Below are 26,921 nucleotides of genomic sequence, written 5' to 3'. Positions count from 1 at the left end.
GTTTAGGTTTTAACGAGTGGTTGTGTGTGCATCTGCCCAGTTAAAAACCTTAAATTAATCATGCATTAATGTTTTTGGTGCTGGAGGTGCTCACTCACAAAGAAAACTGCAAGAACAAAGATGGTGGAAAACATCAGTTCTCTACTCAGACAGGATAGTTTCCATTTGGGGCTTTGTTTCTTTTCAAAGGTCCCACAAAATGACTGAAACGTAGAGGTGGTGGTTAATATTTCATACCCTGACAAAGGGATGGACTGTTTCATTACAGCGTCAGGAGGGAAAGTTTCTCCAGATCTGAAACATAGAATATTATGAAACATGGCAGCAGTTCTTTTAAAAACTAACTGATAAAATCACCAGGCTTCTAGACACCATAACTTTTTGAGTATTGTTGCTGATGATGCTATCATATATTTGTGGGCAAAATTCTCTGAGTAAAAATGAGGAGAGTTCCTAAAGCAAGCAGGGGTCCAGTTCAGGACTCATGGGATTTTTTTTATTATTTATGGAGGTCGCTCCATAAATATTCTGTATCTGCAGTAGAATGACTCACAGATGAACATTTTATTAAATGTGTTTGGATGCTGCTTGTAAAAGTAACTAAATTAAAATAGGTTCATTTGGCTTTCTCCCCAATATTCTCCTACTTTACATCAGAGAAAAATATTTTATATTCCAAATAATTCAAATCTGAACCATTTTATTGTAAAGAAAATTTTCCCAAACACTAAAAACTCTTCATTGTACCAGGCTGCAGTGCAGAGGGCAGGAAGGAGCAGCTCTGCTGCTTTTACCGCGGAGCTGCAGCTGCATTGAGCTGAAGTCACCGTTGGTTATTTGGTATATTTTATTGAAGATGAAAAGATGTTTTTAACTTGTCAAGCACCTTCATCTTTTCACTCATATCTCCAGGAAGTCCAGTGCAGACTGCAACAGAAACGTCTTCAGCATTTTATTCAGTTTGTCACTGACTTTGATGCTGCTACCCTGGAATGAAAAGCTTTTCATTAAAGAAAATTATTAAAACACCAGATATTTATAGATTATTCGGAACACAATTTTAATGTTAAAGGTTTTTAATGTGATGCAAATTTTGCAGTCTTAAATAAATGAAAAAAAAAAAATTGTTTTCCAAACTATGTGCAGAGAGATGAGCGACTTCTAGACGATTGACTTCATGTTTCCTGTGTCTCTGACTGACAGCATGTCTGAATGTTCTCACAGGAACAGAAACGAAACAAATTTAAACTGAGTGGCAGTTAAAAAAACCACAGGTACTTTTGGTCACCTCAGCTAAATGTTTGTTACAGGATGTGAAGAGAGAAGCTTGCATTTCAATCGTGCAACAAACCACTCGTAGTATTAGAATCTTCTCGACAATTGTGGATATTTTTTATACAGTACCACAACCATCATTTTTTCAGTCCTAAATCTAACTTTTAAGAAATCTTTGTGGTTTTTTTTTTCTTTTTGTGTATATTTATTTAAATGACAGTTGAGCCACATGAAGCGTACCAACATCTAGAGAAAGGTGTTACTTTAGTTAGTCGTAGTATGAGCATTGTACATTGAAACCAAAAGTTTCCTGAGTAAATAAACTCTTCTTCGCCAACCATGTAAATGATTAACTATTTATGCTGTAGTTCTAGAACTGCTGGTCATAAAAAAGCACATTGAGTGAGTGATTTAAAGGTTAGTGGACCAATACTGAAAGTCTGCATGTTTCTCACAGTTAGTTTGTTTCTTTGTTCTACTTTCCTCCTTGTGTTTTAATATCCAACTACTAGGATTACACCATGTCCCAAATTATTATGCAAGTGTTATTTTCTCAGATTTTCCTTAATGGTCAATGCAAATGATGGTCAGTATAATTTTCAAGTCATAAACTATTACAGTATAAATCAAATATTACTGAACAAACCTCCCAATGAGAACAGTATTTTTTTTAAATAAAAAACTCAAAATGTTCCAAATTATTATGCACAGCAGATTTTCTAAACATTTTATGGATTATAAAGAACTGCAAACAGTCATTCTTTGAATGTGCAGCATTAAGTGGTCACGTACTAAAATCAAAAACATCTTAACAGAGTTACGTGTTAACTTAGGACCCTTCTTTATATCACCTGCACAATTCTTGCATCCATTGAACTTGTGAGTTTGTGGATAGTTTCTGCTTGAATGTCTGCAGGATGTCAGAAAACCTCCCAGAGCTGCTGTCTGATATGAACTCCATCCCACCTTCAGATCTTCTGCTGGAGGAAACTCCAAAGGTTTTCAATAGGTCAGAGGTCAGAGGAGGATGGTGACCACACCATAGCAGCCAATGACACAGTGGCATCTTTCATTGTCATGCATGAATATGATTTTGCTCCTGAAGGTACGGCTCTTCTTTTTGAACCATGAAAGAAAGTGATCAGTCAGAAAGTCCATCTACTTTGCTGAGGTCATTTTCACACCTTCGGGGACCCTGAAGGGGCTGACCAGCTCTCTCCCCATGATTTCAGCCCACAGCATGACTCCACCACCTCCTTGCTGACGTCACAGCCATGTTGTGACGTGGTGGCCATCCACCACCCATCCACCACTGTGTCCATCAGGACCGTCCAGGGTTGCACAGCAATCATCAGTGAACTGTTTGAAAATGAATCTTCATGTACGGCTGGGCCCACTGCGGCCGTTTCTGCTTGTGAGCTCTGATTAGGGGAGGCCAAATAGTTGGTTCATGCACCGCAAGCCTCTGGAGGATCCGACATCAGCAGCTTCAAATTGATGCTTTGTAAGGGCATTTTAGCAGCTGCTCTCTTAATCCGATGAATTTGTCTAACAGAAACCTTCCTCATCATGACTTTATCTTCACAAACCCATCTTTGTTCTGAATCAGCCACAGTACGATATCGCTTCAGTTTTCGTTAAATATCTAATGTTTTCATACCTTGTCATATGGCACTACACTATCTGATGATTTTCGTCAGAGGAGAGATTCGTTCTCTTTCCAATAATACTTGAAACCTGTGGCCTGCTTAATAATGTGGAACATCCTTCTTAAGTAGATTTCCTTTAACTGAGTTCACCAGACAAACTAATCAACCCAGGTCTCTGAAATTATAGTTAATTTATAGTTATAGTGGTGCAGTGGGTAGAGCTGTTGCCTTGCAGCAAGAAGGTTCTGGGTTCGATTCCCAGCCTGGGTCTTTCTGCATGGAGTTTGCATGTTCTCCCTGTGCATGCGTGGTTCTCTCTGGGTACTCCGGTTTCCTCCGACAGTCCAAAAACATGACTGTGTGTGTGCATGGTTGTTTGTCCTGTGTGTCTCTGTGTTGCCCTGTGACAGACTGGCGACCTGTCCAGGTGACCCCGCCTCTCGCCCAGAACGTTAGCTGGAGAGGCACCAGCAACCCTCCTGACCCCACTAAGGGACAAGGGTGTATAGAAAATGGATGAATTCAAAGACCCCTGACACACAACACCATCTATAAATTTAACAGCACAACAAAAAAGTTAATCTTTATGACACTTACATCCAATTTGCATAATAATTTGGAACACGGTGTATATTGTTTTCTTTGGTTTATTTGGCCTTCATCAGTCTCTGGAGATTTCTCGTTCTCCTTCCATTCTCCTCTTATAGTGGCGTCTGGCCCGTCGTTTCTCCTTAGACACTCTAGAATACCATATTATCATCAGCAAACAGAAAAATGCACCAAAATCCAATTTTGTCAGGTATTATTAAGGGGATATCTACCGCTGATTTGTCCACACCAAAGAGTCATCCTGGTAATGAGGTCATCCATTGGCTGCAGTGAAGTGAGCCAAATAGGAAGAAAATTCCAGTTCTGCAGTTTTGGCGGCAAAAACCCAGGTTTCCGTGATTGGAGGAAGTTTATCATTGCTACAGATATAATCAATATTATGATTGGTACGCCAGTTCCAGTCAACACCTTCCAGCCAGCCATGGAGAGAACAAACACCACCAGAGGGAACAGCAGGAAAAACAGGACGAGGTAGAGGACAGCAAACCAGCGGTACCTATGAAGGTTTCATTTGTTTAGCATTTCTTTTAGTTCGTGTGTTGGTTTTTGGTTAGCTTTTAATGAAATATAAGATATTTAAAAGTATACCTGGCAGCGTACCTTCCGAGTCCCAATGCCATTTGTATGGGTAAACGAGTGGCTGGTATCGGATACCAAAGCATGATACCAAAGAGGTTAAAGAAAAAGTGGCATAAGGCAACCTAAAAGAAAGCATAGAATAGAATAGAATAGAATAGAATAGAATATTAATGAGGATGGTTCAGATTGATTTTGTAAAATACATAACATGAACTCTGCAATGCAGTTTATACTTATTAATTTTCAACTATTGTCCATAGTTGAGATTCTTCATTATCAGCACAATGATATTTGACTAACCAACTAGCTTAAACTATACATAAAACATGTATACAGTGTCATAAAAATACTAAGAATGGATAGAACAAAACAAAAACTTTAAAAAACAGAAAAGCAACATTCCTGTTCTAAAACATGAAAATAATTTCTGAAAGATGAAACCTGGCTGAATGAAGACAAAAACAGATTTTTTTTTTTTTTACCTGTGTGGTAGCAGCTATCTTTTCTGCACGGCTAGCCAGGGCTGCTAACAGAGCTGTACCTGTGGTTCCAAGGTTGGAGCCCAGGGTCAAAGGGTAAGTCCTTTCCAGACTAATCACACCAACCCCTGTCAAACCACAATGCAATATTTAACACCATATTTCATAAAATCTTTAACCAACTAAAATATAATCACCAACAAACACACAGCGTTCCACAAAGCTACTGTCAGTTTGTCACGACTGAAGGATGACTGTATATTTTGATGGATGAGAATGATAAAAAGACTTTCTGTTTTGTACCTACGAGTGGTGTAAGGGCAGATGTAAAGACAGAACTACTCTGAACCAAAAATGTCATGCCAGCCCCAGCTATCAGAGCCAGATAACCTGTCACCCAGGTAAAAGGGGGAGGGAAATCTGAAAAGCAAGACAGCACACAATAAGAGAAAGAAATCAGAAATGTTCACTTTTAACTATGTCATAACATGTTTGATTGAGCTCTCAAACTTTTCACAAAACTATTTTAATAAGTTCTGTGTGTAAGGACTCATTGATTAGCAACAAACCTTGGTGGTTTACCTGTGTTAAGGATTTTGTTTATAACATTTGACACTTGGCCCTTTAGCATGGAGTTCAACAGTTTGACCAGCAGGATGAGGCAGCCGCAGAGGACTAACAAGGAGCAGATGAGCAGGATGAGACCGATGGCCAAGTCTGACAGAGAGGAGTTTGCGAACAGATGCTTACCTGACAGAGAGACGGAGACATGGGATTTAAAGCTGTACACAGTTACGAGATGTAGAGATATTTTCTAAGAAATCTTTGTAAAAGTTAAAAAAAAAAGACTCCTCTCATTGTTTCTTTTGTAGTGCAGGTTCATGCTTGATTGTTTCATGAAAAATTATGAAAAACACTGAAACTCATATTTGTGCAGACGTACATTTATATTTTTTTTCTGAAAGGCTCTGTGCTCCCCACAATGTCTGGTTCTCCTGTTAACAAGAACAGAGTTAGGCAAGTAATAATGGGACAAAGGAATACAACGTCCTGTTCTCACACAGTATTAAAACAATATTATCATAAGCTTTTACATATTTATGGACAAACAAAGAAACTTATTGTAAAAGATTTTACCAAACAAAACAGAAGATCAGAAAGTCGACTGTCTACCTTCATAACAGCAGATTTACACCAACGCTTCACCAGACTCTTGTTCATCTGAACTTGGTCCTCTGTGGCCATTGCTGTAAGCACTTTTTTGTCCAACTAAATCAAAGAAAATAACATTGTGTTTTAGCTATGGCTGGAACTTTCAGGGCTGAAAATAATTAAGGTAAAGATTTTTGCATTTAATCACAGTGTGCAATGTAAACCCCTGAGTAAATGCCAGAAGTCCTGGTGCAGTTCATAAATACGCTGATGAACTAAATTAAATCACGTTTTGCTCTGTTCATCTAAAGCAGGGGTCCCCAAACTTCTTCCTGTGAGGGCCACATAACCTTTCCCTTCTCTGACGGGGGGCCGGAGTCAGTTTGTAACAAAAAATAGGACTGCCTAAATGTCAAAATATATTGTTTTCCAGAAAGCACAATCACATAACTCTCTCTAGGTTCTTCACAGAACAAGTCAGGAAATAAATAACACTATTAATGAAATAAATAATAACCAAATAACCCTCTCTGGGTTCTTCACAGAAAAAATCCAGGAAGGATTATAGTCCGTATTTTCCGAACTATGAGCCACAACCCCAAAGTTTAGTTTTTTGGTTTTTTTTAAACCAGTAAATATACACATAAAAGCCTCAGATATCTCTGCCGCTCCAGGTTTTCCACAGCGATGCAGCAGCAGTAGAGGGGGGCTGACAGCCAACATTTCAGTCATAACAGGTCAACTGAATATCACATTTATTAGGGTTGAAAAATAAAAAGTTGCCAAGTTTAGATTTAACAGGACTGATTACGGTAGTTTCCGAACGGTAACTGTAACAAAGTGCTGATCCTTCTATCAGCTACTAGCATGTGCTAAATCAGTCAGTGGTCCCCAACCTTTTTATTACCGTGGACCGGTCAAGACTTGGAAATGTTGTTACGCCCGGGAAAGGGGGAGGGGTTGAACAGTCAGATAAGGTTTCTGCATGTTGGTGTTGCCGCTAAAGCCTGAATATACCCAATTTGGGTTGTCTTGGCCCTTTTATCGCAGCCTGTGGGTTTTTCCCTGACTTGGAACGAGAATACAACCTGCTGAATGTGACAGGTAGCCAATCAGAAAGCGCGGTGACGTCAGAACATAGGACAATCCCAAACAGCCGACATATGAGCAACTGAGAGTCCGGTGGATATCGGAAATGATATGTAGAAATGTTTATCTAAAGGTCATTATTATGTTTATTCAGTTAAAAATGTTAACTAGGAAAAAACATATTCACCTCCAAATCATAGTGCAGCAAATAGAGCGGCTGCTCCSGTCGTCTTTTATCCACTGCCTTTTCTTTTTGTTACGTCTTTTATCTCTTAAAATGACTCCACAAACTATCACTACTGCTTCTACATCGTCATCCATGTTTGGTTATTCTAAATTCCCGCTATGTTGGGGGTTTTACTGGATTATCCTCTGGAATCGGGATGTTCGTGACTGGAATCGGATTTCTGTTGCTCCTGCCTTGGACACACGAACCGATCGAACCTGTTGGACTTTTATCAGCTCTGTGGTCACAGAGGTTTGGAGAATCGGCCGACAATAACAAGCTCTACTCATCTCCTCTCGACCGCAGCCCAAACGCTCTGACTCTGGTCGCTATGGCAACGTTTACATATCCCTTCAAAATAAAAGAAGCGCCACAAAAACGAACATTTTACTTTAGTGAAAATTTTAACTCACAATAATGACTAACGGAGCCCTGAGCTTGTTTCTCTGCAACAAGACGGTCCCATCTGGGAGTGATGAGAGACAATAACACCCCAGCTGTGTTGCTTGAGCACAGCCTGCTTGAGTGGCAAAGCATTTGTTTCTTAATTTTGGTGCTTGTGCACCAAAATTGCACAAACACCAAGGTGCAATGTTTGATTCCTGCTAAAGAGCCCCCTGGTGGTTGAAGAAAAATCCACATATAAACGGCTTACAGTCAGGAAAATACAGTAAATGAAAAAAAAAAATCTGAATGCTCTCTGGTATTGTTCAGGGGGCCGGACCAAATGTGGAGGCGGGCCGGATCCGGCCCGCGGGCCGTAGTTTGGGGACCCCTGATCTAAAGCATAGCACAAAATAAATTTCATTGAGTGTTCTAAATAACAAGCAAATAATGGTTTTGTCTGAACAAAAAGTTATTTTTCTTCTGCTTAAACCAGCATTCAAACCAAACTTGGTGTAAAGTGCGTCAGAGAAAAAGAAACATGGTGAGAAATGAGTTTCCACTCTAACCAGTTTCTTTCTGTTCAGCCTGGAGTATCAGATGGATATTATGTCTCTATTGTTGGGACAAGTTTCTACTGCAGCACAAAGTCTTGATGCTTTGTGCTGCAAAGCACAAAGTCCCACAGCTGCTGGATGATTATGCAGAATCAGTTTAAAAGGTAAGCCTTTCTCTACAGGAAAATGCTAAATCTCCTAGTGAGTGATGTTTTAAAAGGACACTTTTTTCACTTTGTGAGAATGCTCTGGCTTCATTTTGTTGCCAAGACATAGTTGAAGTTGCAGAGCAGCAGGATTATGTAGAAATAAAAGAGAGTGTGAGTCACGTTATTAAACATGGCGGAAAGGAATGTGACCTTCACATTACCTGGACTACCAATTTAGTCAGCGGCTTAGTGATAACTTTCAGAAGTTCAGGTGGATTATCTCTGCTGCTCAGCTGAAGGGTTTTGACTACACCATGTGACAGGTGTCTCAACGCTCCAGTAACGACTTCCAGAGGGAGAAGCAGCAGAACTGACAGCCAGTTAAAGCAGTCATGAACTGTTGCTCCAGCAAATGCCCTGCAAATAAGGAAAATGTCAGCATTTGACATAAACAAATATAAGTCAATCAAAAAAACATAATATCAAACATGCAGGACACTGGGACTTAAGAACATAATACAGCTGCTGAGTGATTTCAGTAGGACATCAGCTAACTTCCTGTCCACTAATCTGGACGACATCCAGAACACAAGAACATACAGAAACAACTTACAGGAAGGTAACACAATGTGTTTTCCATTTATTGAGCTCTTTGTCCTATTTTAAACTGTGGCGATCAGAAACAATGAGAGTAGATAGGTTTTTATCATTTAGGGTTCATAACCACACACCTGGAAGAGATGAACGGGGTTATCAAAGCAGGACAACAGAGTTGATCCAGGATGATAATTATTTTATGGACCCAAAAGAGACATCCGCTTCGAAGATTTTAACTGCTTGAAAACAATGCCTTGGTTTAAGCTAATTTAATTATATATATATATATATATATATATGAACTGACCATGTAAAAATTACATTTATATGCTCTATTAGTGCCACCAAGTGGTGAGATTATAATCCAAATGAATCAGACAGCAAGGAAAAGTTTAAAGTTCACTTTAATTTTCAAACCATCAGGATAACTTAGTGTGACATCATTGCTGTGATTTTGGGTGGCAGCTGCTTTGACTCGGTTTCAACAGAACAAACATTTTCCAAAATAGTTCTGCGGTTGGTTGGTATGTTGTCGGCTATCAGGAAAGGTAAAGCTGTTGCTGATTGTTGATGCCGTTTTCCTCATGTTTACTTCCTTTGCTAATGAAGCTTGGCTGTAATAAAATAAGTGTTTTTCTTCGTGTAGGCTGCTGTGACACGTTTTTCCCTGAACAAACATTCTTCCAACTACATCACATTTCTATAGCCTCCATTATGGTTCAAGTTGAGCAGTTTAAATGTTTTTCTATCTTCACTCAACGACTGTTTGAAAACTTGTTTGTCTGCCGCTGTGAATTATGGGTAATTTTGTTACGCTGTTGAAAACACACAGTACCTTTCAAACTCGTCTCTGTCTCCAGGGTGCATTAAAGCAACAATAGTGTTGGTGACTGATGTCCCGATGTTGGCTCCCATGATAATGGGAATGGCTGACTGCACATCCATCACTGAAGAGRCAATTAGACCAGAATGAATGGTGTAAACTGACATAAACACTCTTAATGCTGACATGTGGTGATTATTTCCAGAGTTTTGCTAAGTGCTGCTGTTTCTGTAGATAGCTATTTSCTKATATTAGTAAAGTAATATTCTTACTCACAACCAGAGGACACAAAGCTGACTGTGATGGAGGTTGAYGTGGAAGAGCTCTGGACTAAGACTGTCACCAGAATCCCCACCATCACACCACCCACTGGGTTCGACAGGACAATATTTTTCTGGAAGATTTCCCGAGCTGTCCTGCCTGTAATCAGAMATTAATGGCAAACAGAAGAAAACTTTGCATTTTTAAAAATCAATTCCTTTTCTGTCCTTTAGCAAATGAAGCCATGTGCTTAACTTACCTCCTACAAGTTGAAAGGCAGAGCTCAAAATGTCAAGTGAGCAAATAAAGATGTAGAGCAGCAGAAAGAGGAGGGGGATTTTTAGGAGAGTAAGTGCAGTTTCTTTCACTCTGGGCAGTCGTGACTGAGTCTCCATGGTCTGAACCTTCAGGAACTGTAAAATTACAAACTTTGTAGTGAATCCTAAGCAGACCACACAGGTTCTGTTCATAGTGTCAGTGGCATTTTGCATACATTAACTTTAAGCAAAACTGATCCATTCTCTAACTTCCAGAAGAACGTAGAGCAGTTTATAGAGACGCCATATTTAACAAACCTGGAGCTCATGAAGAAGGTTTAAAAATACACAAAGAAGCTAATTTCATATGGTCAGAAAAACGATTAAAGTATGTTAGGAAAGGCAAAGGGAGGTGCGACTGAGAGGTGTGGATTACCAAAGTTAGTAAAGTATGAGCGTATGGTGCAAAGGAAAACTAGGATTTAACCTTCTTATTCTCCATTTCTTTGTTTCTTATAAACTATCTCTGAGTTTCTGAAGGTGAAATCCTGGTTCAAACTCTTCAACTGTCAGGATCTCAATCTGTTATTAAATAGAGCTGAAGTTGAGAAAAGCTTCATGTTAAGCTTTTGTCTTTTTTTTAAGGAAGCATCTCTTCTCAGATTTGAGGGCTGGGTCTGAAAGCTTACTGTGCTTTTTATTAGCAGTGAACAAATGTTGGTAGGTGTAAATCATTTAAATATTATTTAATGGCATGTTATGGTAACATTAATATCACCTTTAAGTGTCTGAAAGTATTGATTGTCTTAAAAGAAAGTTAATTTGATACATCTGGGAAAAATAAATATAAAATTAATAAATGACTATTTATTAATAGTTGACCTGACCCCGATGGGATAAGGGTGTAAGAAAATGGAACAATGAATTTATTATAGTTGCCGAGCTTTCACTCACTTTTTATTTTTTTCAATTTTAATCAATTTACCTGAATAGAACAATTTCCTAATGAAAAGGATCCCACGTTGTCTGATTTCTCCTTTTTTGGAGAACAGAAACAAGTTGTTAATGTTATGCAGATATGTGTTTTTTAACACGCTGCTTAAAATTGCTTCATACTCTTGTTACCCAAATTTAAAATATTTAAATTAACTTTTTATCTCTGAAGAAAAAAAAAAAGTTAAGTTGTGATTTTCTTAGAAATTGCTGGTGTTTTTTAATCTTTGGTTTAATCTCCTGGTTTAATTTTTGTTGTTGTCGTTGCTAGTGGATATCCTTCCTGGTGTTTCTCATTAATTAATGCTGGTCAAACTATTTCTGAAACCAAGAATAAGGAGGGAAAGAGGAAAAGCCTGATGCTGTGTTTATTGTGGGGTTGTAATTCAACAGTGACTCAGCATGTGTCTGCACTACTGCAATGCATTGTTCAATAACAGCAGACAGGCTAAAACAGGCTAATGCAGAGCTGGGAGCAAACAAGACATGGCAGCCACACAAAGGGACTTAAAACTGGTGGTAATCAGCATCAGATTATATGGAAATTGATGTGACATGTTACTGTATATATGATCTCCTTTTACGGATGAGTGACTATGCTTGATGATGTCTCAGTCTTAAACGTTTAATGAATATCACCTTACACAGACCTAACGTTGCAGAATTTGGTTTTTAACTTTTATTGTTTCAAAATCAGCTTCACATAGCACTGAGGATATGGCGGAGTTATCTTTTTACGTCTTTCATACTACTGCCAAAATTGATATTACTTGCTTGAAACAGCGCCTGTTAGCCGCTGTGGTGATGAACCATTGAGTCATGTCCACAAAACCGTACGAACAGAAACCTGTCACAAAAATATTAGTAGCGCCATATTATCCGATATATCGAATAAATACGCCTTTTAAAATGAAGCTGAGAAAATTCGTGTTTCATACATAAATACTCCCCGGATACAAATCTATAAACAGTTTGGTTTCTGTTAGTTCTGTCAAGATGCGAGAAAGAGCGAATTTCTCTTATATTGGTCAATCATTTTATTGCGCCGCTGTAGGAGCCACAGAACCCGTTCTCAAACTGTGCCGTGGTCAGAGAAAACATTCTATACGTTCATGTAAATGCACAGTAAAAACACAGCAAAACTCTTCAATTTTCACCAGAAATTGTTGTCGTTTAAACAGTTGGGATGACTGTTATAAATATCGCGACGTTCTACGAACAAAAGAGGAATTTTTTTCAGTTTTTGTCGCTTGTTTCACTTTTATAAATCGCAGCGGCTACAGTGCGCCACAGCAGAGGTACAATAACGCCGATAAACAGGTGAAGAATAAAACCAAACAAAATCACTTCTATTCTGCTTTTTCTCGCTCTGCGTCTTACCCTACGCGCTGATCCGTTGCCATGGCGATCGACAGACAACAGCCCGACGAGCTGACAGAGCAGAGATACGTTCAAGTCCGTCAGGGGGAATCACCACCAAAAAACAAACGTTTCCCACACAAAAAAATACGTGAAAATACCAAAAGAGAACATTCAGCCCGTTACATCATGTTGTCAGGCTTGACGTTCATATTGCTATTATTTCGTCTGAGCACATCAGTGGTTGATTAGCTGTTTAAAAACACCTGCTCTACTCATTAGTTAGTGTGTGGGTCGAATTATTTTAGTGCTACGACGGAACCAAAACACACCGAACTGCACACAACGTGTTAAGGAGGTCAGTAGCAAGCTAGCAGCAGTTAGGCTATCTTAACTGACCCACTCCTAACTTTCTCAATATATTCTTTAAATAATTTTTTTTCCTCACTTGTTAAATGTGAAACAATTGGGCCTTGTTATCTGTGGCTGTCATAATGTTGAATTAACAGCAAAACAATTGCGTACTTTTTTCAGATTCTTTGCATGACAGCTGCATTAGCTCCTCCGATCACCGATATTCCCGACTCAGTGACCCGTGTGGCGCACGATAAATCACGTAATGTCCAATCCGGTACAATATATCCATCGATATAAATCAATGCCTCCGCTTTGCCCTCTGTCTTGCAGCTTCTCTCATACTTCCTGCTACTCAGAAGTAGGTACCAGTTTACATTGAGTTGCATTCAATGTTGCCGGAAAAAAAAGAGCTTCATGCTCTCAATGTCCGATTTGCCATAACTATTTTTTTGCCACAGACTAAAACAAACTTTATCCCGGTGGTTTTATGTGTTACCAACTGCAGGGACGTTAGTTGTGAGTTGGAAAAAGACCAAGCAGAAATACAACAAGTAGAAAAAGGAGAAGCAAAAAAGACAAAGCAAAATATCTATTTTTCTTGACAAAACGCATGTTTAGGGGAAATGAAAAAGAAAATATATATTTACGGAAACTCATGTGTAAGGAAAAGGAAAAACTAGATATATATCTATGCTTTTATTTCTTATCAAAATATATATTTATGCTTTTATTTATTCATTTATTTATATATTTATTCTTTTATTTATATATTTATAATTTTATTTCTTATTATGTCATTTTTGGTCCTCCAAAAATATACTTTTATTTCTTATCAAAATACATATTTATTCTTTTATTTATACATTTATTCTTTTATTTATACATTTATTCTTTTATTTATATATTTATTCTTTTATTTTTTATTATGTCGGTTTTGGTCCTCCATAGCTGAACGCATTACATAAAATTTGATAGTATTGTCATTCTCAATAAATGACTGATAAAGTTTTAGGCCAATGGTCTGTCTTACAATTGAACCATTTCATCACTGTCAGCAGCAGAAACACCCACACTGTACCTGTCAGGGAAAACATGGACTAAATTTGCTTTGCATTGCCCCCACATGGTGACAATAATCACTCAGTTAAATATTGGATTCTTGATTAATATGGGTTGTTGCTATGTTGTTGTACAGTGTTTTAAGATACTACAATCTTTTTAACTTTCAGCCTCTGCCCCTCCAATTGTCTCTCAAAGTCCTGCCAAAGTTCTTGTTTTGCTGTCATTATTTGAGTATTTGTTGTAATGATTAATAACCAATCAATCAATAACATTTGAGTAATAAGACATACCAGAACATCACAGAACGTTCTGAAACACTTCTCCATCAAGCAATTATCCCCCAACAAATCAAAAATGAAAGTTTTTTTTAAAAGTATCAGTCTGTACCTTGTTTGTGTCATTTTAATGACTCAAAGGAACGTTTGTCTCTTTTCACAGATGTAGTGCCAATGGTGATTTGTGTGAGCTGCATGCCAGTGAGCGAGGTGCAGCACACAGTGAGCGTGACGTCCGGCACTTCGGATTCCACAACCCGTATCAATAACTGTAAGCATTTCAGCCTTTGCTTTGATGCTCCAGTGCATGTGATTTTTACCACCTGTTCTTAAAATTATTTAGCAAATTGAACGTGGTCATTTTTACTGACTTGATACGATTTATAATTAAACATCCAGTTGCATATCAGAGCAAAAACTGAGCAGTGAAGTTAAGGGAATTACTACAGGTGTAGTTGTTTAACACTGGATGGTGTCAAGACCCGAATCTGGAAACTGATACAAGAAAGGTTTTGTCTTAAACTCTGGTGACAATCATTCAGAATCAGAATAAGTCGGAATGACTAGAACCTGGATTAATAAGCTCTTGCCAATAATTAATATTATAATTCTATAATGTGTGTCGATATCAACGATGTAATGAAATGTGAAAAGATGCAAGGGTGTGAATACTTTTCAGTCATACTAAAGTTGTTTCCTCTGTTAGAGAGCTCTGTCAGTGGGATTATGTAACTTTCAGGAAAATGTGTCAAGAGTCAAACACGAGGCAGTTGGCATTTCAAATGGGTTTTAATCCATAGTTTACATGGCACAGCCAACATTTTTCTATTTCTATTGCTAGAATCTTGGTTTCAGAGCCAGACCTGGTAACAGATCCACCCATACGCTTCTCTTCCAGTCAGCTTCCTGTCTGCTTCCTGTTGCTCTGCGTAACTCTTACCTGGATGTTTTCCACCAGTCTTAACTGCAGGTTTTCCAATCGATGTTTTAGGCACTGCCCACTAAGCACGTCTGCATCACGTGTTGTCAGATCAGAATTGTCTTTCTCGTTCTAATCGAGACAAAAGGTCTAATCCTTCTCTGCAAAGGCTTACAGCTCCTTACACTGGATCCTTGTTTGAACTGGTACAACTAGCTATGCATGATTTTACAAGAGCTTGCATGTTCATTTACAAGGTAGTTCAATTGAACTTCCACATTATTCATGACATGCACAATTTTTACCTGTCGCCTGCTTGATTATGTAGCATTTAGCCTTTGTGGTGAGAACAGACTGGCAGAAGGCTGATGGAACGGATCAGTTAAGAATGAAAGATTATGAGGAGATTGTTGCTTTTTTGGATCAGTGGGGATGTTTTCAAAAAGCCGTCTTTTTTTTGCTCTGTGCGAGTATTATCCCCAATGGATTCGGTGCTTTCAATCTTGTTTTTCTGACTGATGTACCAGATCACCACTGCTTCGTACCGGACCTCAATCTCTCAGAGGAGTGGAGGAAAAGCATTATACCAAAAACAGTAAGTCACCTCATCCAGGTTCCTGGAATATACAATATTTAATTTTATTGCAGTAATTTGCCTCCCATGAAGGAAACTGTACTGTTGCTGTAACAAAAAATGTTTGTTCCTTTACAAGTTTCTTGTGTTTTGTGTTGATTTAAAGCATATATGTTTTAGATAAATCATATGAAAGAAAATTGATCACAAGGAGCAGTTTTCAGATAATGATTTTATTCAAAAACGGAGAAACGGCACCAAACCAACCTCATCCTATGTGAAAAAGTATTTGTTCCACTTATTAAAATATGAATTTCCTGTGTTTAACCTCACCAGCCAGACCTATAGCCCTGATTACTCCTACAGTCTGCTTGGTGACATGAAGTAGACTAAATTATCTTAGCAAATTATTGTAAGGATCCCGGGTTGTTACACAGTAAAAAGCCAGTGTTGAATTAACACTCAAAAGTGTCTTTATGTGTCCAAGTCAGCTGGTGTTAAATTTAACAATACAGAGCGTCACATTAACATTTACAACGGTGCTGGTGTTAAAATATATTAAAAGTAACACCAGTGTAGTGTTGATCACGAAACATAATATGGTGTTAAAAAGGTAAATAATTGACCCACAAGGTGTCAATATCAATCAAATCCAGTGGAAAATATTTAAAACAATACACAGAAATGAAATGTTTTACTCTTCTTTAACCCATATCAGTATTATAGACCAATGTTAATTTAACAAAACAATGAGTCAATCTTTTTAACACTTTCAAAAGTGTTACTGTAACACCTGCTGACTTAGACACATATAGACACTTTAGGGTGTTAATTCAACACTGGCATTGTTACTGTGTAGGTTGTTTTGTAGTTTGATGTGATTCTAGTTTTGTTATTATTTTGTTTTAGTTTAGTATTTTGTTTTTATTTTTGATAAGATGTGTCTTGTTCCTGTTTTCCTTTAGTTCAGTGTTTCTTAGAGTTTCTAGTTACATTTATTTCTTGTTTCTAGTCATTCTTAGTTACTCTAGTTTAGTGAAGTTTTTTTTTAGTGTTTGGTTTATGTTCTGTTCCCTTGTGCCTTCACTCACACCTGTAACCTGTTAGCTCATCTTGTTTATGTTCCTGTTTATGTTTTGTCTCTGGTTCCCTGTGGTTTTGTTTGCAAGTTTTTTCTCCTGTTTGCATTTTAGGTCCTCCAACAAACACTCCATGACAATTATTTATTTTTTAACGAATCCCTTTAGGCACACTATTACTGTGTAAAGGTTAAAATAACATTTTAAGGCTTCATTTCAATAGCAAACCACAAAGAGAGCCAATATCCATAAATGGTAAAGTGGGGAAATCTTCTTAAAAGGGGCGGCCATACCAAAATTACTCATTCTCAACTCATTAAGGTCACAAAAGCATTCAAGACGACATCTGAAACACTGCAGAATTATTATCAGCATTAATAATAATTCTAATAATAATAATAATTAATAATAATGCTGATTTCTTAATCAGCATTAAGAAATATACTTAGGGAATGCACAAGAAGCAGTTCCAACTGCAAATGGCCCCAGTGTGGAAAAATGTCTTAAGGACGCTGCAGTAAGTCACAATCAGGTTCACATCATTTCTGCTCACAAGGACAATGTGAACTTCAAAAATATATAGATGTCAAACGCAACTAATTTTTCAGCTACATACTGGCATAGAGTGAAGTTTGGATAGCTGTTTATTACCAGTCGAAAGTGTTATTGTAAACATGCTTCAAATGATTTCTGAGGTGCTAATCTTTGTCTGATATAAAATTTCTTTTTCATAATTTGGCACATTTACATGCAACAAAAACAGAAGACATTGGTGGTGATGGAGTCTACAAGCTTTAATTGCAGTAGTAATAAAACCTGTTTATTTTGCCTTGTTTTTGTGGATAAGGAAGACTTTTTACACATCATGTAGTTGATCGTCTGTGTTTTTAAGGTTATTTTAAAGTTCTGTTTAAGTTTTCAAAGGTAATTTAATGTGACACCTCTGGATGTCTGTGTTCCTAAGGTGCTGAATGGAAAACAGGAACTAAGCAGATGCAGCAGATACAGACTTGATGTCGTCCAGAATCTCTCTGATGGAGGATTTATTCCTGGCAGAGACATCAACCTCACCGACCTGGAGGAGGAGCGATGTGTGGACGGCTGGAGCTACAGCACAGATACTTACCTCTCCAATGTAGTGACAGAGGTGAATGCAATTTATTTTCTGGTTTTTGTCTTACCTACTTGCTTCCTGATGAATCTGAACTTCAGACAGAGCTTATTACCTTTGCCTCCTATCTTTCTTGTTTGTCATGCTGTGTTCTGTAACATGAAACATGTTTAAATATCCGACCGTACTGGGCCCTTTCAGTTCTCTCAGCTTGAGATCAGAAATCTGTTATCACAAGCATAGTCTTTAATCTCAGTATTTATGGAAAGATAGCAATATTCAACCTCAAAATCTACCTCCAAACTGAAGGAGATACAAACTATTGTTCATGAGATGTTCCTTGCCTTTCTTATAGTGTGCTCAAGCAGAGATTGCATAAATAGAAAAGCAAGCAGCAGGAATATTTCACCAGTCCTGACAAAGCAGGAAGGAACAACAAGTTCTTTACTGGGTTACTGAAATTATGTATCTCACTGACAGGACAGCTGCAGGGCAAATGCTGCTTGTAACAATCTAAGATGTAAGAAAACGTAATAAATCTTCAATGTTATTCCTTCCTATTACTGCCAGGCTGCCCCGCTGTGGGCAGATGTGGCTACAGTCCAGTAGCTTCATCAGCGTGTGAATGTGTGCATGACAGGAAATGACTGATTTGATGTCAAGCATCTTTGAGTGTCAAAATAAAACGCTATGTTATCTTCTTGAGAAATAAAAGGAAAACTACATAACTAAGTTATTTTTCATAATCACAGGCAAGAGTTTAACTGGTGTTCACCAATCAGATGTTAGCTTAAATATGAAGGAAAACCTTCAAAATTGATCTTAGCAAAGCAACTTTTGTGCATCAGGCTGAGATAACCTCTGTCTCTCTTGTGTTTGTTGCTCTCTTTCACCTGTTTATGACGACTCCTGGGAAGCTGTGCAAACACAAAGAGTTAGGGACACACTTTACCTGATGGTTTCACAAAGTTCACTCTTTTTTAGTTAGAATGTTTCATAGTATGAAGCATAATGATAATAATGATGTTTCCTAGGATTTCTAAACTAAATTTTAAGATATAAACTACATCGGTCTTCTTGTAAAGCATTGTTTGTAAATCTGAGTGAACTTTAATGCTTCACTAGAACCTCATTAGGAAACGAGCAACAGAGAAAACAGACGTGAATATCATGGGTAAACGTCCAATAGAGCCAAAGAAATGGGAAGAAATATGTGAAGCTTTACTGAGCAGAGATTATACCATTTGTTCAATGTTGGGATTGAAATAAATGACATCTTCCAGTTTGACTTGGTCTGCAGTAACCAGTGGGCGCAGCCGTTTACCACTTCAGTTTTCTTTATCGGAGTTCTTGTTGGATCCTTCTTCTCGGGACAGCTGTCGGACAGGTAGAGCAACTTTTGTTTTTAACTTAAAAGCAGATTTGCATATCCAGTTTAGTGATTGTTTCTGAAATATGTTTTAAAAAGCTTGTTTTAATCTTCCCGGTTTCTGAGGCTTTCTGACTCTGACACCTAAAACAGTTCAGTGGGTTTTATTACAATATATGTCAAAAAGATTCATACTTCTTTTTCATTTTGTCAGATGAAACCCATAAACACATCAGTTTGTTTTCTTGGGATTATATGTGGTTAGACTAATACAAAATTGTGCATACATATTTCACAACAAAAGTAAAAAGTATATTTTTAAAAAAGTGTGGCATGTGTCTTTATCTCCTTTGAGTAGATAAGCAATGAGAGTTGGTAGATATGAGGCTAAATACAGAGACGGGTGGAAGCGAAGTACTTTTATTCAGTGACAGCTAAACTTTGGGGGAAAAGTTTATAGTTTTGCTGTACTTTATTTATTACTTTTACTTGAGTAATATAACTATGAAGTGGCATTACTCTAATTTAACAAAAAATCTGCACAATTTACTTTACTAGAATAAAAATATTTTAACCAAAAATGTAACAGATAAAGACACTCATGTGAATTTTATTCTTGTTTATTCACAAGCTTCATTTTCGGATGTTAATTTATATCTGTTGAGACATTTGAAGGTCAAAAAGATTCAGTAAACATAATTATCACAGAAGTATTCTGTTCTAAAAGATATAGAAATCACCTACTGTGTTAAAGATGCTTTATGCTCAAAAAGTTATTTGAAAAGTGTTTATTTTTATTTTTGCATTAGGACCTAAAATAAAGTATTTATTTCCTTCTTCCTCTAGGTACGGACGAAAACCTATTCTATTTGCAACGATGGCTGCACAAACAATATTTACCTTTGCTCAAGTCTTTTCTACCTCATGGACCATGTTTGTCATTCTCCTCTTCTTCAACGGACTGGGACAAATATCCAACTTTGTTGCAGCTTTAGTTCTTGGTACAGAATATGATTTTAAAACATAAACGATTCTCTATATACTCTATCATGTTCCAAATAGTTTTCCTGCTTCCGGTTTGTAGGTGCTGAGCTTTTGACTGGTAACGTGCGTATCCTTTATTCATCTATGGGCACATGCTTAGGCTTTGCTGTTGGATACATACTGCTTCCTGTCGTCGCTTACTTTTTGAGGGATTGGAAATCTCTCCTCATGGCTCTCTCGCTCCCTTGTCTGGCCTACATCCCCCTCTGGTGGTAGGTTACAAGAAAACTCCTTAAAATTGTATTTAAAACAAGTTACTTGAAAATCTTGAAAACCATATTGCATTTAAGTGAAATTATCCCGTCTAATCTTGTTTGTGGATTGCTTAATTTTGAGCAGGCTTCTCCCAGAGTCTCCTCGGTGGCTTCTGTCTCAAGGCAGAGTAAAGGAAGCCGAGGCTGTAATCAGAAAAGCTGCTCGATGGAACAAAGTTCAAGCTCCAACAGGCATCTTTGAAACTTACAGTGTAAGTTGCCGTTCAAACTTTAAAACATAGCCTGTGTGGTTCAAATCAGAAATCCTTTCTTTCAAGGAGTTCAGCATTTAACTTTACATGAACAAAAAAATAAAAGCGCTGAAATTTGGCAATGATGCAGCAAATAAAAAAATAAAACCTACAAACCTTGACTGGAGGTGAAACAGGAATAGAAAAAAATAACTAGTTTCTTTATTTAAATTTTTAATTAAACAAGTGGGAGTTTCTTTTTCCTCTTTTAAAGTTTGTACCCCTATTATTGGTATTTTTGCAATAATTATCAAGTTGTTTAGTATGTAAATGGATGAGTTATAAATGTGTGAAGTATAGCGACGGGTCAAAAATGACCAGTACTCAATCTTTGTTTTTTTCTTAGACGCTTTCTGAGGTTTGAAACTGCTAAAACTAAATATTGTAACAAAGTCAAGAAATCTACACTGACAAATAAAATGCAGGATTCTAATTCTGTTGACAATTCATTCTAAATTTGAATGAATGTTTCAGAAACCGAACACTCATGATGAAATCTTGCCAAGATGTGTAAACATCATCACAAGTTGAAAATGTTTACAGAAGCTGAATTTAAAATCTCTTCCATAACTTATGTTTTCTGCCTCTGCAGGTTAAAGAGACAAAATCTGACAAGGAACCAAGCAGCGTGTTGGACCTTTTCAGGAACAGCAGCATCAGAATCACAACTCTCGTCCTCTGCTTGGTGTCGTGAGTACCTACCATAACTCTCGGACTATAAGGCGCACTTTAAAGCCTTTAACTTGGTGAAAAAACGATAGCGCACCTTTATATAGTTCTGGGGCAAAACAGCGCCCTCTAGTGAAATAAAATGGATTAATTCTAGTTGTGCTTAATGGCCTTGAAATGATTTTATGTGGTACACCGCGCTCAGTCAAAATGTTTTAGCTACATTACGGCTACAGTAGTCAGGAGCGGAGTAATACTGCTTTGACTCACTGAGTTATCTGTTTTGTTTCGCTTAATGCGCCTTATTGTGCGGTGCGCTTTATAAATGAAAAAAGATAGAAAATAGACAATTCATAGACCGTCCGCCTCATAATCCAGTGGACCTTATAGTGTGGAAAATACGGTAGACACCTTTACGTCATGGAGAATAATAAATAAGAGGTTCTTTAGAGACATTGGACTTGTTGCTGAAATATGCAACATAAATAATCCACTTGACTTTATCAATATGTTTGAATAATAATAATAATAATAATAATAATAATAATAATAATAATAATAATAATAATAATAATAATAATACAATTTGAACTATTTGGTTAATTTTCCATGTATAAATATACCCCCTTTAAATATATATATATATATAAAGGGGGTATTATGTTCTTTCCAGACACATAGTGTCATTTTATAGCCTTTAAACCATCTCTTTACTCTTTATCAGTAAATGGAACATTGATCAATATGTTATTGATTATTTCATAATCCGTTAGTGTACAACGTTTTTATGACGTAAAGCACTTTGAACTGCTTTGCTGCTTAAACGTGATATAAAAATAAATCAGTATTTGGTTTTTCACAGCTTCGCCATGACGACTGGCTACTACAGTCTGTCGTTTAACACGGCTCAGCTCCACGCTGACCCCTACGTGAGCTGCTTCATCGCCGCAGTGGTGGAGATCCCTGCATACGTCTCCAGCTGGATCGCACTCAGATTCCTTCCCCGTCGACTTTCTGTCTCTGGGACGTTGATCCTTGGATCTCTGCCGCTGTTCGTATTACTGCTGGTGCCAGAAGGTAAGTAAAAAGTTGAGGTTGGGGTTATGGTTGTCTAAAGCACTGTTTAAGAAATGTTTTGTAAAAGTTAGAATTAGTAGTTTCATATTTTAAAGTAAGAAACATTCATGCCTAAAATGTGTTTTATTCCACAAACGTAACACCATTTATCTGTGTTAGAGCTGTTTGGTGTTTCTCTTGCGCTGGAGATGGTGGGTAAGTTCGCTTTCACGACCGGGGCCTCCCTGATGTTCGCCTACACCACAGAGCTTTACCCAACATCCCTGAGGAACACCGCGACAGGGACAACCACCACAGTTTCCAGGACTGGAAGTTGCATCAGTCCTTTTCTGTTAAGTCTTGGTGAGGAAATGAGAGTTTGAACCCTTAGAAATACCTGAATCGAAAGAATCTATGAGTGCCAACTCTTCTCTCTTGTTCTTCTCAGGTGGATACTTCAGCTATTTGCCTTATGTGACTATTGGCTCCCTGGGAGCTGCTACTGCCTTTGTTGCTCTTTTGCTTCCAGAGACTTTTAAGCAACCGCTGCCTGAAACCCTTCAACAAATGCATGAAAGACAAAGGTATGTATGTAGTCAGGTTTTTTCCTAATTTAAACTGTTTCTAAATTATTTAGTAAGTATTTAAGAAGTGATGTAACTCTATCAGGTTTGCACGTTACACTGACAGTTTTTTTTAATTGAAATGTTGAATTTTAAACCAAAATAATACAAAACACAAAGGCAACATTTTCATTTCTTTAGATTCAAAAGTTGACATGACCTTATTATTTGTAGATCTGCCTTTAAACTGCATGACTTGGGTTTGCTTCTAGCAGACAATAGTTTGATGGAAAGTTGTGCACTTCCTTGTTGTGAATTTACCTTTTGGACATATAAAAAAGCTGTGACTTCATCTCAGCTTTAATAAACTGATTACAAGCGAACCGGACTAACCGCCTTAAACGTAGTTACTTAATGTCAAAAGGAAGAAAAATATGCAAATATCTGGTTTCAACTGTATTTCAGTCAGTTCTTCCACACAAGAATACAGTGCAGCTTACAGCTTACTGTAACGTGCAGGATCTATAATCCTCAAACCAAACTGACAGGCAAGCAGATGCATAAACACACACTGAAAAAAAATAACAAAATTGCTTTTTTATTTAGATATTTGTAACTTAACAAATTTGCATCACACTCAGTCGATAATATGTAATGATGACAATCAACCAGTGGATGGCGCTGGAGCACAGGGTGTGATGTAAACAACTATTGGCTGCTCCACCTCTAAATGTTGGCTGCAATTTTGTCTGCAAACTTTCACAGAAACGTGTGTGTGTGTGTGTGTGTAGGTGTGTGTGTGTGCGTGTGTGCGTGCGTGCGTGCGTGCGTGCGGGTGTGTGTGTGTGTGCGTGTGTGTGTAGGTGTGTGTGTGTGTGTGTGCGTGCGTGCGTATGCGTGCGTTTGTTTGTAATTCCTTGTGGGGACGATTTTCATGACACATACTACGTTGTGGGAACCAATTGCTCCTTGTGGGGACCCAAGCCTGGTCCCCACAAGGGGGTCAGGGGTTAGAGTTAGGACTAAGTTGTGAATGGAGTACGGTGAATTCAGCTTGCTTTTGCTCACTTGTCTTGTTTTTCCACCACAGGTCCAAATGTCCCTGCATCCAAAAAACTGAAGCCTCAGAACCAGTCGTGTTACCAGACAGTCCTCTGTGACTGAGTGTTGCTGGTTCAGCTTTAAATTCAGGTTGTTTTTTTTTACATTTCCTTCCTCAATAGTTTTATTGCTGTTTATGTTAAACAAAAGTTTCTGTGTCTTAAAATTTGTGAACTTAAGGAAACGTCATCCTCAGTTCTCCCTGAGTTCATCACTACAACATATTCAGTTGGGTTCTCTATGTATGTGAAGAAAGAGAGGAGAAAGGGTTTAGAAAGGACTGTTCTTTTGTCTTTTTTAACAAAAGTGTCTAGTGCAACCTCAGAATTAGAAGACTCTTTAAGTAAACCCATTGTTTATGTATAGAACAGCAGATTTCCGTAACCTGAATCTGTTATTTTACATCTTTTCTGTGCAGTTTTTACTCCACAGAATTTACAGCTGTCTGGCTGGAGACTTTTCTTCAGCAGCGTTTTCCTCTGCCTCAGTGTTGGTGAGGACGTAAGGTCTTTTCCGGCAACATCTGGAAGATAAAATGAATGCGTGTTTGTTCAGTCAGATTACTGACACTGATATTTAAATAATAATAGTTACAAAAGACCTGCTGGAAACTTAAATCAGCATTTCGTAAAACCTCTCTATGAAGCTTGAATTGCAATAAAATGGTGGACAATGTAACTTTTTGAGTTACAGTTGTCTCAAACCTGAAGTCATCCCTGGTGCTTATGCATGTTTCTCTGTCACACCTCTTCCTTCCACTTAACTTTCTGGACAAGCTGCTTTTTCAGAGCAAAGATTTTTTTGTTTCTGATCTTCCAAAGAGGTGTAAAAGTGCCACCTCTAACATTGTTTGTTTTCCAGTTCCTTTTCTACATCATTAAACTTTCTGCAGTCTGTCTGGACTGCCTCAAGTTGTTAGTAATCTGAATGCTTGTAAATAAATGATTTACCTTCTTCATGCATAGTTTTAGGATGTCTTATACAGAGCAATACAGAGAACTGATCTTTTCTTATTCCTTTCTGTAATAAATATTTTTGTGTCTTTATTTTTGGCCTGTTTAAAAAACAAGAAACTGCAAGACATGTCAAAAATGTGACAGTATTCTTTCAAACTCATTTGAGTTTTTATTGTTTTGTATTATTATACCATACTGAGAGCTGAGTGCTAAACATTTCCCTGAGGCATGGATGGGTGGATATGTTTAAGAATGTTTCAAGTTTCACTTGAACACTTGTTAAGCAAGTAGAAGCAGTTTTAGTTCCTGCTACTTCCCAACACCTAAAGTGTTTGTGCATGTGAAATTTAAAGCTCATAGCTTTATACACAAAAATAAAACAAATATTTTAGTAAAGAAAAATCTGCTTTTTTAAATTGATTTAGCATCTAAATGTAGAGTCATAGATGTACAGGAGGATTTTTTACCCAGGAAACCTTTGCATTTGGCTGATGGTGTCAGGCAGCGGCATCCCAAAGCTCTCAGGGAGGAGCAGACTCAGCAGTCCAGTCAAAACTGTGAGGCTTCCCACTATGATGTATGGCAGAGACACAGAGTAGGTTCCTGTGGTGTAACATCAGAGGAGAGAATATTTAAAAACTAATGTAAAACAGCATATCTCTACTAACATAAAGTGTGTCAGCTCAGGTACTTTTATTTCTCGCAGGGCTTTTTTTTTAAACTAAATGTGTAATTTTTCTTCCAGGTTGCAAAGAAACACAGTTTAGATTAAGACAAAATGGACCAAAAATGTGTCTGTGAAGGTCGATCTGCCTTCACAGACACATTTTATTCACAGCCAACCTGGAGGTTTGAATGAAACAGTTACACATCTGATTAAAAGTAACTGTTATGAAGGGATGAAGCTGAACTCCAGCTTTAATGTTGAAGTTGAAGCAGCTCACACACCTTCTGCAGGTGCAGCCCCAGAATTTGTCTGATGAGTTACAGCTGTGGGCCTCATAAGTCATAAATTCAGAGGAAAGCTGCAGGAGAAAGACAGTGAACGAACACAGCCTTCTGAATGAAACCACGTTATTAAAACAACTGATTTAGTTTTCCACTCAATAGAGCGATGCATGAATCTGATGGAGGACTGAGATGACAGCCGTCTTCCATTCAGTGAAACAGCAGGTGAGCAAGACATGTCAATGTGTCTTTTTCCAAAAGAACCAACTGAGCTTTGAGTATTCTGCTCTTCTTGTCCAGTTTGTCACTTTCACTACAATCTTATTTAAGTTTAATGCTAAATATGTGAGGCACATAACTAGCATTAAATTAGTTATGTGGCTCTAATGTAATGCTAGTTAAATTAGAGCCACATAACATTAATATTAATTATATTAATAAGATATTATTAATGTTGTTCATTAATATTATCTTAAAAATCTCTGACACCTTCACAGAACAGCTGGAAATGTGTAAATAGGTGAACTCTGTTTACAATTAAATGAATTATTAGATTTTATTCAGGACTTAAGATCAAAGAAGGTTGAATCCACATGTACACTTAAAAATGTGATGAATAAAATATTTTTAAGCCCCATAGTTTTGACCTTCCATAATAAGGCAAAGTTCGAGGCATCTTAACTCAAGGATTAGTTATTTTGTTTTGCTCAAAGGCTCAGGGAATATGATAGTACTTACGTAAGTAAATGAAGTATGGAGCAATAATGCTGCCAATTCTGGAGGCCGTGGAGCAGGCGCCCACAGCCGTGTTCCTCAGCACAGTGGGGTACAGCTCTGCTGTGTAGGCGTACGCAACGGCAAAGGCAGTGGACACCGCAAACTTCCCCAACATCTC

General features: G+C 37.7%; 3 protein-coding genes across 5 annotated transcripts; 1 reads left to right on the top strand and 2 right to left on the bottom strand.

Annotated features, from left to right (window-relative positions):
- Window positions 1-255: 255 nt before the first annotated feature.
- Window positions 256-12,993, bottom strand: LOC103475337 (sodium-dependent phosphate transport protein 2A-like). The gene is made up of 15 exons (XM_017308739.1): window positions 12,964-12,993; window positions 12,460-12,510; window positions 10,089-10,242; window positions 9,845-9,988; window positions 9,581-9,692; window positions 8,370-8,565; window positions 5,765-5,860; window positions 5,535-5,586; window positions 5,174-5,341; window positions 4,895-5,011; window positions 4,595-4,719; window positions 4,122-4,234; window positions 3,746-4,029; window positions 3,522-3,664; window positions 256-294 (listed from the first exon to the last, which is right to left on the bottom strand). The coding sequence occupies exons 3-15, from the start codon at window positions 10,222-10,224 to the stop codon at window positions 271-273; spliced, it is 1,710 nt and encodes a 569-aa protein (XP_017164228.1). The 5' UTR covers window positions 10,225-10,242; window positions 12,460-12,510; window positions 12,964-12,993; the 3' UTR covers window positions 256-270.
- Window positions 12,522-24,202, top strand: LOC103475338 (solute carrier family 22 member 5-like). 3 transcript variants are annotated; one of them, XM_008426892.2, is made up of 13 exons: window positions 12,522-12,796; window positions 14,296-14,403; window positions 15,579-15,646; window positions 17,669-17,851; window positions 19,099-19,202; window positions 20,031-20,185; window positions 20,269-20,440; window positions 20,568-20,694; window positions 21,326-21,423; window positions 22,265-22,479; window positions 22,639-22,821; window positions 22,907-23,042; window positions 24,112-24,202. In XM_008426892.2, exons 2-13 carry the CDS (start codon window positions 14,307-14,309, stop codon window positions 24,179-24,181), a joined length of 1,608 nt encoding a protein of 535 aa, XP_008425114.1. In that variant the 5' UTR covers window positions 12,522-12,796; window positions 14,296-14,306; the 3' UTR covers window positions 24,182-24,202. The 3 variants fall into 3 exon arrangements, with proteins under 3 accessions (XP_008425114.1, XP_008425115.1, XP_008425113.1); XM_008426893.2 differs by lacking the exons at window positions 12,522-12,796; window positions 14,296-14,403 and having other exon boundaries at window positions 15,214-15,646; window positions 20,329-20,440; XM_008426891.2 differs by lacking the exons at window positions 12,522-12,796; window positions 14,296-14,403 and having other exon boundaries at window positions 15,214-15,646.
- LOC108166895 (solute carrier family 22 member 5-like) lies at window positions 23,599-26,918 on the bottom strand. Its single transcript, XM_017308740.1, has 3 exons — window positions 26,765-26,918; window positions 25,546-25,681; window positions 23,599-24,645 (listed from the first exon to the last, which is right to left on the bottom strand). Exons 1-3 carry the CDS (start codon window positions 26,916-26,918, stop codon window positions 24,558-24,560), a joined length of 378 nt encoding a protein of 125 aa, XP_017164229.1. The 3' UTR covers window positions 23,599-24,557.
- Window positions 26,919-26,921: the final 3 nt, after the last annotated feature.

Source organism: Poecilia reticulata, linkage group LG14, assembly GCF_000633615.1.
Source record: "Poecilia reticulata strain Guanapo linkage group LG14, Guppy_female_1.0+MT, whole genome shotgun sequence".
Lineage (NCBI taxonomy): Eukaryota > Metazoa > Chordata > Actinopteri > Cyprinodontiformes > Poeciliidae > Poecilia > Poecilia reticulata.
The sequence above is the reverse complement of the archived record's forward strand: the minus strand, read 5'-3'. Positions and strand labels throughout refer to the sequence as shown.

Excerpts from the sequence above, each read along its gene's own strand:
- LOC108166895 (XM_017308740.1), bottom strand. The coding sequence starts at position 26,918 with ATGTTGGGGAAGTTTGCGGTGTCCACTGCCTTTGCCGTTGCGTACGCC. Across the intron at positions 25,682-26,764 it reads TCCATACTTCATTTACTTAC|GAACCTACTCTGTGTCTCTG; the intron begins GTAAGTACTATC and ends GTTACACCACAG. Across the intron at positions 24,646-25,545 it reads CAAATGCAAAGGTTTCCTGG|ATGTTGCCGGAAAAGACCTT; the intron begins GTAAAAAATCCT and ends TTTATCTTCCAG.
- LOC103475338 (XM_008426891.2), top strand. The coding sequence starts at position 15,440 with ATGAAAGATTATGAGGAGATTGTTGCTTTTTTGGATCAGTGGGGATGT. Across the intron at positions 20,441-20,567 it reads GCCTACATCCCCCTCTGGTG|GCTTCTCCCAGAGTCTCCTC; the intron begins GTAGGTTACAAG and ends AATTTTGAGCAG. Across the intron at positions 21,424-22,264 it reads CTCGTCCTCTGCTTGGTGTC|CTTCGCCATGACGACTGGCT; the intron begins GTGAGTACCTAC and ends GGTTTTTCACAG.